Raw genomic sequence first — 11,257 nt, 5'->3', positions numbered from 1 at the left:
TATTGGCATATGTAGCACGAACCTTATTTTTTAGATTAAAAATTCTAGAATTGGTTCTGAAAAACCAAAATCTTTTTTTTTTTTAAATAAAGTTAAAAATTCAGTATTTTCTTCTTTTTTTTTAAAAAAAAAACATCATTTATTTTATGATCCATAAATTTAATAAATAATAAAGTCAGGTTAGAAAAAGTATTTTTAACGGTAAAAGTATAAATAATGGGTTCTGCGATATTTTTGCTCTTGGAAAATAAATTCAACAGATTTTGCAATTTATGGGGAGTTTTATTTTGAAAAGAAAAAAAAAATCAATACACCCACATATTATTTACTTATTTCTTCTCTTTCGAGTTGTCTCCAACTGGGGAAAGCATCTCTTTTTTTTTTTTTCATTATCCATCTTAGCTCATCTCATATTCAGTTATTAATTTTGAGGAAATATCAGATCATCTGCAAGAAATACCTATATATATATAAATATAAATAGAAATTAAAGGGGGTCAGAAAGCAAACCCTAAACCTTAACAACTCAAAGTAGGGACGTTGATAAGTTTGTTCCATTTCTTTTATTCATTCAGAAAATTGTAAGAATTGCATATACCAAATCAGTTAAAGTAAAATGAGTAGATGTCTAAAATGAATTTTTATATACGACAGACAAAAGCCAGCAATTCATAACGAAAAAAATCAATGTGAAAAAAAGAGATGACTGTTGAAATGAAAATTAACCAAAACAAATTAGACTTTCAAAACTCTTATTTCATTTTTCACAATGTCTAAACTACAAGTTTTTTCTTTTTTTTTTTTTTGCTTTTTTTCGTTTTTTTTTTTTTTGGCTTGATATATATACATGTTACAATCCAAAGAAGGATCAAATGTGAGAGAATACAATGACAGGCACCTCCTCTCCAAGCTCAGATAACTCCGTACAAAAGACATACCGACGAGCAAAGGAAAACCTTCCAACAAAAAAAACTCAGCAGTCAGCAGCCCTCACAGAGGTGTGTAAATAATCCCAGCAACAAAATATTATACAAAAAAAACCATCTCTTTCTCTTTTCTTTGCCTCCAAATCAAAAATTGGCCGTGAACTCCAAAAATCTTTAACAAGCTGGCTGAATCTGTCATTCAAAATTGATTATCATTTCACCAATTCTAATGCCACTCAGGTAGGCATTATAACTAGCTAATGATTGTTCTCTTTCAAGGTAGCAGCACTTCGCTCCTTGGCGCGAAAATCCCCCAAGCAACGGTACTCTTCCCGAAGCAGTCTATCCAATTCTGGATGCTTCTGTAGAGGCTCTTTCTGGTCACGTTGTTCACGATAATGATGAAACGCCCTGCCATAAAACAGTGACTTTAAAAAAACTGTCACAGTGAACAATTTATTATCTGGAATAACCAATGGCCAACTTGATCAATTTCTCAAATTCAAAATCAGAAATATTTATATAATTGCTAATTTGATAATTGCTCCAAAATGGGCCACTTGAGACAGTCTCAAGTGAGTGAATGTGTGAGTGCGTGTAAGAGGTGAGCAGTTCTAGTCCCATCAGTCACATATGGAGGATAGGATTGAATAGAATTAGATAAATTTTATCATCTAATTTTGTTATTAAAAATATAATCTAACGACCTAAATAATTTTCTAGTATAGAATAACTTAATCTCATTACAAAAATTGGATAATTTTATCCTATCCAATCCCCACCATCTTCATTTATTTCATAAATAAGAATAAAAAAATTACAACTCTACATCCAATTTGTTTTTTTCTAATTTATTGTTGACAAATCATCCACTCATTCACTCTTCTACATTTTCTCTCTTACATTTTGTAATTCTATTCAATCTCACAATCCAAACAATAAAAACTGATAATAAATTACATATAGTAAATGATAATAAAAACTCCAAAATACCACTATTTTCTTAAGCTACAGTTGCAAACATTCACAAATGAGCCATACAACATCAAGCAACAATTGAGGTGAACCATAAAATATCATGCAACAATTGAGGTGAATAACGCGGAAGAAAAAATCAACAATATGAGATATATCGAAAAAAGCGAAGGTCCAGAAAAAAACTTCTACCAAAATATCTACTAAATGTCCGAGAAATATCTATATAATCGATATTGTTCTCAAATATTTAAAAAAATAAGTCTCCCAGATATATCTCCAATGTATCACCGATATATTTTGTTATTTTGTTTTATAAAAAAAATCACATCATATTGAAGTTGTCAAGGAATCTCTTAAATATCTCTAACAATAATAGATAAAAAAATTGTTTATATATTTTTTAGACAAATATTTATAATTTCAGTTAATTTTCTTAAAATTTCCATGGACTGATATTTCCATAAAATTAGAGTACCGAAATTTCGAAAACAGATACTTTCAACCTTGATTATTATAATAAGAAATATAAAAACACTTAAGTAGAAGAAATAGTTACCAATATTTTTCAAGGCCGTAAAGATTGCCCTTTCGGTAAAACTCAAGTGCAAGCTGTTCGAAGTCCTTATATAAGTCCTCCTTAAATTCCTTTTCCAAACCATAACTACAGTAACAAAAATTTCAATTAATCTCCATAATATATATATTTGATGGACTCGCCCTGCCCAAGCACACTAATTAAAAGAAAAATAATGGCACAGCAAATTAGAATCTTTTTCTCTAAAAAAAACTTCTCTATTGAAACTTTAAGATTGTGAGAATAAAGAATAAAACTAGAAGATCTTTATTACATTGCACATACCTATAAAACCTGAAAAGGCATTCTATTCCATAATTATAACTTGCAGCAGCATCTTCTCGCGCATATTTCTGGAACTCGTTATACATTGAAGGGGCGAAATTGTCTCTAAGGAAATAACACCAAAATCTATAAAGAGTATTCATTTCCTGCATCAAAAGTGACAAAGCACACATTTCAAATATCAGTGTCATCAAAGAATATTTATGACCAATAAAAAAAGTAAGAAACAAAGCCCATAAGATCATGTCCACAATGTACACAGTTTCATGCAAGTGAACTGTAAATGAGGTTTGAATATTCAAGCAGATAGATGGTACTAACTTTTATTAGTGGCCATAGGCACCAAAATCTGAAACTAAACCTTTGTGTCCAAGGGGATAAAATGGTGAGAAGTTGTAGCCAAATATATTAACTTTATCAAGATCCTTAAAATATAAAAAATCTCCATACTCACCCCCACAAAATCAATAAGTTAATAAATAAAATAAAATAAAGGAAGCCAAGAAGTTCGGAGAAGCAATCCACCTCACTACAACCAATGCCATGCTTCTTTCTGTCACTAAGGCATCGCTTTTGGTACTTCAGGTACCTAAAAGAAATGGTAACTAGGTTAACGGAAAATTTTGAGCTCACTATATGAATACATCCAGAATCATTATTTCCTTACTTCTGTTGTTTGAAACCGTTCTCCTCAAGAAGCTGATGACTTGGATGCTGAAACTGTGGAAATGACTTGGGCAAAGAACCCACGGGTGGACTACTACCTGAGAGGATCCCATGTGGAGAAACACTCAATTTTGAAGACCTTAGGCTGAAAACCAAAGTAAATTAGAATTAGATAATAGAACAATGAAAGGTACTCAATTTTGAAAACCTAAGGCTGAAAACCAAAGTAAATGATAATTAAACAACAGAACCATGAAAAGTACTCAAACCGAATTGTTACCAGTTAGCGAACAGATATTCTTGCTAATAAGAATTACTCGATTTTGGCACTCAGTCTCAGAAAATAAAGTACCTCAAAAATGCTAGCCAAAAGAATATCATAGCTGATAAATAGAGCAACAATGTCAAAAACAGAACCAACAGTCACTTTAGACTAACCTATAATTTTCAGGAGGGGTGGACCCAAAGAAATATCCAACTGAGTTACTAGGTGGGCTCTCTGATATGATTCCTGATATTTGCCGACCACTTCCATGATTCCTAAAAGTGCTAGAAAAAAATCTCTGTTTATGGGATGACTGGTGTTTTTGAAAACTTTTATTCTGCTTCTTTCGAGAATTAGCACTTCCAGAGTCCTCAAGTCCATTGTTTCCAGCAGAGTTTTCTCCAGGTTTCAAATTTGACAGTCCTGAAGCACAATAGCTAGAGTTGTTCTTTTTACGACCAGACCGCTTAGTTTTCAGTTCCTGCCAACAGCTGGACATCAGAATTGTCTGACATAATGTAAAAGGTCAACAAACAATCCAAAAGGAGTTAATTTCTCAACCTGCTCGTAGAAGTAAAGACCATCATTTATAGTGGAAGCAAGCTCATTGGAAATGGGTTTCGATTCTTTACCACCTATTGTAGATCCATCAATTACCCCACTATTCTGTAAAGGCAAAGCAGAGCATGGTCATTGTTTAGAATTACTTCAGAACACATCTTTGCCACAGATCAAAAAGGGTAAGTCATCATATGATGCAACATAGCAAAGAAGCCACCAATCCCTTTTAATCTATAACTAGTTGATTTCAAGGCAATCAAAAGAAATGAGAGCCACAAGACTTAGTGCAATACATTCAGGAAAGCAGGAATGTAAGATTTGATGCCATACGAGTACATTCGTATATTTTCATTCAAGGGTATTTTTTCAGGAAAAAATTTACAAAATGAAGGGTGATGTTAACTATTTGGGTGGTGGTGGCTTTATTGTTCCCCTTCTTTTATCTCTCCCCATCCTAATTAATTACACATACAACTTATATATAGAAATATCTTTGGAAAATTGACATGAACAGCTTCATTTAGTATTAACAATACTGCCCTATATCTTAGCAATCTCCTCTCCCTCACACCACAAACACTGAAACACATCTACAATATTAGGGTTAAGTTTGATAATATATCTTCAAAATTTTATACAATTTGCTTTTATATAAGCACGAACGAACAGATTGTGAATCAATAGTCATATATATACAAATATATTTAAAGTTACTTAGTTCATGTGCGTGTGTATATGTAAATGAAAAGGAAAAAGAAAAACTTCAAGTTTTTGTTTGCATCTATTACGTGGTTGGAAAATAAATTATCTCAATAAGAATTTAAGAGATGTGAAAATTTAATGTAAATTTTATGTACTTGTTTAGAAAAGAGAGGTTAGAGAAAGAAATGAAAAAATAAAAAGATGGCAATAAGGCCACACTAATTATTTAGTAATGTTAATCACGCTGTTTGAATCGGGTTAAAGATCTACACACTTATTTTTGCCTGGAAAACCACAACCAATGATCTCTTGGATTTGAAGTGTCAATAGTTAAAAAAAAAGGCACCAATAATCCATTTGAAGAAACACTTTTAGACGAAGAGAGTATAAATTAGCATTGATAATTTAAATTCCAAAAGATAAAACCCACAAAAACATGATTTGCTCAACAACCAAACTCAAGGACAGTATTCCCAAGATACAGGGGGTGAAATCATTATGAAATACTGACTTATTAATTTAATGGAACATTCGCTTGTAGTAAATCGTTACATAAAATATTGTTTGATAAGGAAAGCCGAATAAAGGTTGTTTGAATGACTTCTAAGCACAAAAGAAAAAATATCAAAAATCTTATTTTGTTTGAGAGTGAAATTCCAGGATAAACAATAGTCTCCATGCTTCAGGAGGTAAAGAAGTTATGAACACAATGTGTATTACAAGGCCAATTAACATTTTGTAAAATATACACTCCAAAACTAAAGCTAAATAATAGTTACTGGCAAAGTAGTACTATAGATTCTAATATCAAAAGAGCCAATGACATGGCATTATACTCACTATAAGTCACAGAACCTTAAAAAAGGTATAGCAATTTCACTTGATGCCAGCTCGTACCTGAGTGACGATGACAAGTCTTTGGACATCTTGATCATTAACTATGACCTCTTCATCTTCATCATCCATTCTACTGGTCAACAAGGCATTCAAGATTAAAATACAGGCATTAGGAAATAGTCACTACACATGAACTATCCCTTACATGAGGAACTGTACACATTTAGAAATTTCCACAAGTAGAATAAAAAACTCAACTCGGATGCAAAATACTAAAATGTGTGGTTGAGGTAAAAAAGAGAGAAAAGATAACAGAATGTGGAGGAAAAGTTACAAAAATGTGGAAGAAAAAATCAGAATGGGGGATTCTCTATTTCTACATTACCCTTTCTCAACCAAAATATGGTCTTTGTTTCTGACAGAATTTGAAGTACAATGGGTTTCGCACAGATATCTTACAAAGAAAGCAGACAGAAACTATGCATCGTTGCTATTAAGGCCACTTGCTGGGCTCTTTGGTAGAAAGACACTAGGATATTCAGGGTGTAGAATTGGATTGTTCACAAATTTGGGAAAAAAATAAATATTGGGTACCTGTTAGGATCTTTGAAAAGATTATCTTTTTCAATTTAAGAGGATTCCGTATATCTATAGACAATGATACCATATTATCTGTAATTCTTTTCCTCTTCTAATACAATTTTTGTTTCTTATCAAAAAGAAAAAGGGAATAATGCAATACTAAATATAAATCCTCCAAAAATTAAGAAAGAGAAATGGAAAACTTTTCAAATTAATAAGAGTTTTGAAAAATCAGGCAAGATTTGAAGTAATGATGTAATGGTAAACAGTAACTTTAAATTTACTTTTTCCCCCCTCTATCAAACTCTAGAAAAGAATAACTGCTTTTTATTATTCATCCAAGCTTTTTTTCTCTTTTTCTTTTGAAGAGTGGCAGACCCAAATTATTGTGCATGGGGAGTGTAATATATAAAAGAATATACAATTTATATGTATTTTTGAAAATTTCATATAAAAATATAACTGTAAATGTAGTAATGTACAATAATGACCAAAGTATAAAAATTACAAGTAAAAATAAAATAAAAAATTTCAACAGGTGCATCATAGAAATTTTTTATAGAAATGGCTAAAATGCAAATAATAATTACATTAATTTTTGCTTAAAAAAAATCAGGTGGGTGCAGCTGCCAAAGTATAAAATTACAAATAATGACCAGAGTATAAAAATTACATGCAAAAATAAAATAAAAATTCTAACAGGTGCATCATAGTAAAATTTTATATAGAAATGGCTAAAATGCAAAAAAGAGCTACATAATTTTCTTTTATTTCAGGGGGGCAAATGCCCCCTAGGCAAGAGCTGGGTCCGCCAGTTCCCTACCCTTACCATTTTCTTTCATCCCTACATAATGTGTAACCAAACATAAAACAAAGTGCATTAGCAAGCAGAGAAACTACCTGTGCCTTCTAGCTGATGAAAGACCATCATTCTTTGTCACTTTATGCTCAAGTTCCAGTTCTTCGTCGAGCATAAAAGTATTGGCAAAATCATTGGATATGTCGTCATGATTCTTAATAGCCACCTCTGTTGACATTTGAGTGCCTTCAGTACAAGGATCATCACATTCTGAAAGTTTGGTACCTTGCAAGTGGTCTGTGCAAGTTGACAAATTGCTGGCAAGATCTGAGCATTTGCTGTTAGATGGAACATTTGACTTCCCAATTGAGTCACCACATCCACCTGAATGTAAAGGAGATCCACCAGCATTGTTGTTTAGAGGAAACTGCTCTGTCAATTTTTCATCATTTTGTGCTAGGTCAACATTTTTTTCAGAAGCCTCCCTTTTGCTATCACCATGTCCATCACTGTTATCAAAGACAGACTTCTCTGAAAGTTTGCCCAAGGGAGTATGGGGTTTTGATGTCACAATGGAATCGACCTGCGCTGGAACCCATTTTTCCCACCCATCACGCCTCCGTATCTTGTTGCCCTAAAAGTACATAATCCAAATTAAAATATATGTTAGAAAGGAGGAAAACATATAAAAGACTGAACAGTAAAATCTAGGAGATAAGAGACCTCTAGGGACTTGCTAAAACAGGAAGTTCTAGGAACATTAGAAAAGTAAATTTTTGACAACTCTAAGAATGCTTCATACCAAAATTTGGCTGAACTTTAAGAATGCATCTAACACTAATGCTTTTGAATTTGAAAAGCAGTAATAAAGTTCAATGAACAAAAAGATAGAGCAACAATCAGCACAATTCCATTGAACATAAAGAAAATAACCTGCACTTCTACAGTAACTGAGGCTTGCAGCGCATCAAGAATAAATGGTATGTCTGTGGTCATTTTCTTAACCTGTATCAAAAACAGATATATTAGACAGAACAGTGCCCAAATAAGTCTTAACAGAACTGCCCTCAGCTAAAAATAAAAAATAGTTATACAGAAAATCATGTCATCATTGAAGCATCAATCATTTGATTATTTATCTCTGAAGTCTGAACTTACTCTTTTAAATTCCGCAATGAGGGATATTGGAACCAACCCTTGGTCGTCCATTAAAGAAATTAAATAACGGTCACTCTGCAAATTCTCATCACTGCCAAATGAAAATTAATGTCAGTGAATATCGAGGCTCTTGTACAAACAAAATAAATAAAAATAACTATCTGCACTTACATGCATGCATGCACAAAGCAGCAAATAAAATGCACTTTTCCATTCACATTAGCTCACCTACCTGAAATAGTACTCTATTTGTTTCACTAAATCATTTTTTAAATCCAAGGCCTTCGGGGATACCATTGGAGCCCCAGGGCTAAGAGAGTATGGAATCATATATGGAGGACCCCTAGCACTTGGGGGTGCAACTGGTACGTAGTACATAGATCCTGGTCCTGCATAAAAGATGTTAGCCAGTTGTAAATTATTATATTTAGAAACTAATGAGAAAGAAGAATAGGTTATACAAATGCATGTTACTTTTGTAGCACATGTAGCAGGAAAATTCTAGTGAGAAAATACTTTCCATATCGAGAACACAAATAAAAAACTTGGTAATGAGAAATAACATTATCCTAACAATCACACTATTGATTGATATAATTACCCTGGAAACTTGGTCCGACCATGAACCCGGGAGCTGCAGGAAAAAACTGAGGTCTGGCGAAAGTTCTTGGTCCGACACCCTGTTGCATTGGAACGTTGTCCCTAAATGCTCGTTGGTGATGCCAATTCTGATTCCAATGGCTGGCAGATTCTTGTGTAGTGGGTCTTCTACCAGAAAAGTGGGCAGGATAAACATTTTGGTCCCCTCGCGGGAGAGGGAGAGGCTGAGCTGGTGTCATAAAAGCTTGAACTGGTGTCTCAGATCCAGATTTTCCCAAATGAGTTTCAACATTTGGAACAGGTCCAGAGAATGGCGGGTATGCATACGCAGGAACTGCCATAGGTGGTGGAGGCCCCATAGGATGAATGACAGGTGGAACTGCAGCTTGAAGGGGATGGAAAAAAGGTACAGGTACTTGTACAGGTACAGGAAAAGAACCAGGGCCATGTGGATTACGCTTAGACCCTGATCTTTGATGTCGTGATGATGGATTCTTGTGGGAGAGATTAAGGTTTCCTGAGCCATATGTCTTCTGATGCCCAACGGATCCCTGGATGACCAAACAAAAATGTAAACAGTCAAACTATGTCTACTTGTTTTTTAATGTTTTTTAGGCAAAGATCATTTTTTTATTTAATTAAAATGTTTTGTTAAAAACAAGAATGATACAGAATAATCGCGATATGATTACCACTTGGACATAAACTACATTAACAAATAATAAATAACACACTTGAGACAAAAAGCAAGACTGTAGTGTATCCTTCGAAACGCCACAAAAACAAACCACAAAGCTCAGCCATTACAAGATATTACATCAACCACGTCATCCGTTGGTTCAAAAATCATAGCCAGACCTCTCTATAGTTCAATTTTTTTTAAAAATAAAACAATTTATAGCAAACCAGAATTTTATAGAGACACTGCCGCAAGAAATTAATTCTAAAAAATATCGAATCTCACTACATAGATACCAATTTCCTAGCTTTAGGAAGCAAATATTCAGAAGAAGCTTTTATATCAATAAAAGTATATAGAGAATAAAGACCCCAACACAACCAGGCCCATTAAATGCCAACATCTAAAAATACCATCTTCCTCTAACAAATTATTACTAGATCACCAACCCATATGGTGACGCTCTTTAAAAACGAAGACCCAACCCCAGCCTATTAGATCGACATCCAAGTTCCTCCTTTTAGAAAGGAATATATAAGTTAATACTTGTATGTATTATATTAAACTGTCCAACGTAAAGATAATACAAAAAACAAATAACAATGAATAGTATAAAAATCGACTAGTCAATAGCCAAACCTGCACAGCAACCGGAGACTGGGGCGGCGGCTCCACTGCATTAGAAGGCGGACCGGCGTTTGTTGCCTCTGCAGCGGGTATAGAGGGCGGTTTAGCCGAATCCGGATTACTCTTAGTCAGTTGAGCATCAGTAAGAGTAGGCCAAGACTCCGCAGGTCCCATCACAGGCATATCCGCAGCCGCCTTGGCATCAAGCGCCGCCGGAGTCTTCCACGGCGACTTGGGCCCACCATTGAGGTCCCTTCCATCATCCCCACCGTCATTCTCCGCCACCACCATCCCTCCTCCGATCTCACCAACCAACAAGCCGAAAGCGCTCTCTTTTCTCTCAACCGAAATAACGGATTGTTGTATTGGCACCACACCAGTCACTGACACAATCGGGCAAAAGGAAAGAACTTGCGAGCAATAGAGCTAGAGGTAGAAGTAGTAGGCAGTGATCATGGCGAGGGTTTCAACTCAGTCGCGAGCACGAGGAGAGAATTAGGGTTTTAGGAGAGAGAGAGTGAGAGTGAGTACTATTGACAGTTGCAGAAAGAGGAAAAAAAGAAAGAAAGTAGTCGTATTGCCGGTAAGGAGAAGATTGTTTAGGTTTTTTTTTTGTCGTGTTTTATACTCCTCTCACCAAACAATTTTACTAGAATTTAGGTTTGTTTTTTAATATTTTTTTGAAGGGAAATTTGTTTTTTAATTTCGAATCCTAAGTTTTAAAGGATAAATAGAAAACAGAATTCGGTTATATTTTCAAATTTTAAAAAAAAAATATCTTACTAAAAATCATGAAATTTGAATTTTTTTTATAAAAGAAATTTAAATATTTAAAATAATATTAAAAGATACTTTTATAAATAAATAAAATCAACCGATATATAAAATTAGTTAATTGTATCATAAAATTTTATAAAATAAAACTAGCAAACACATCATTGTATAGATTTGATTGAACCAAAATAATATGTCATAAACTAATTAATTTTTCCAAACTTATAATATTAGGAAACATATT

The 11,257-nt window shown here is 33.7% G+C and overlaps 1 protein-coding gene across 3 annotated transcripts; it reads right to left on the bottom strand.

Annotated features, from left to right (window-relative positions):
- Window positions 1–721: 721 nt before the first annotated feature.
- On the bottom strand, window positions 722–10,842 carry LOC133788792 (la-related protein 1A). 3 transcript variants are annotated; one of them, XM_062226392.1, is made up of 15 exons: window positions 10,252–10,842; window positions 8,935–9,484; window positions 8,566–8,722; window positions 8,334–8,424; window positions 8,109–8,180; window positions 7,277–7,809; window positions 5,855–5,927; window positions 4,256–4,360; window positions 3,868–4,175; window positions 3,431–3,574; window positions 3,218–3,352; window positions 3,085–3,124; window positions 2,764–2,909; window positions 2,461–2,565; window positions 722–1,337 (listed from the first exon to the last, which is right to left on the bottom strand). In XM_062226392.1, exons 1-15 carry the CDS (start codon window positions 10,528–10,530, stop codon window positions 1,184–1,186), a joined length of 2,892 nt encoding a protein of 963 aa, XP_062082376.1. In that variant the 5' UTR covers window positions 10,531–10,842; the 3' UTR covers window positions 722–1,183. The 3 variants fall into 3 exon arrangements, with proteins under 3 accessions (XP_062082376.1, XP_062082377.1, XP_062082378.1); XM_062226393.1 differs by having other exon boundaries at window positions 5,855–5,924; window positions 10,252–10,841; XM_062226394.1 differs by lacking the exon at window positions 3,085–3,124 and having other exon boundaries at window positions 3,289–3,352; window positions 10,252–10,841.
- Between the last annotated feature and the right edge of the window lie 415 nt (window positions 10,843–11,257).

The sequence above is a fragment of the Humulus lupulus genome, chromosome 7, assembly GCF_963169125.1.
Source record: "Humulus lupulus chromosome 7, drHumLupu1.1, whole genome shotgun sequence".
In the NCBI taxonomy this organism is placed as follows: domain Eukaryota; kingdom Viridiplantae; phylum Streptophyta; class Magnoliopsida; order Rosales; family Cannabaceae; genus Humulus; species Humulus lupulus.
This window is presented reverse-complemented; position numbering and strand designations above follow the sequence as displayed.

Bases quoted from the DNA above. Each gene is read 5' to 3' on its own strand.
- LOC133788792 (XM_062226392.1), bottom strand. From the start codon at position 10,530: ATGGTGGTGGCGGAGAATGACGGTGGGGATGATGGAAGGGACCTCAAT. The intron at 7,810-8,108 runs GTTATTTTCTTT...ATGTACTTTTAG, and splicing joins CAGTTACTGTAGAAGTGCAG to GGCAACAAGATACGGAGGCG. The intron at 4,176-4,255 runs GTTGAGAAATTA...AGCTGTTGGCAG, and splicing joins GTCTTTACTTCTACGAGCAG to GAACTGAAAACTAAGCGGTC.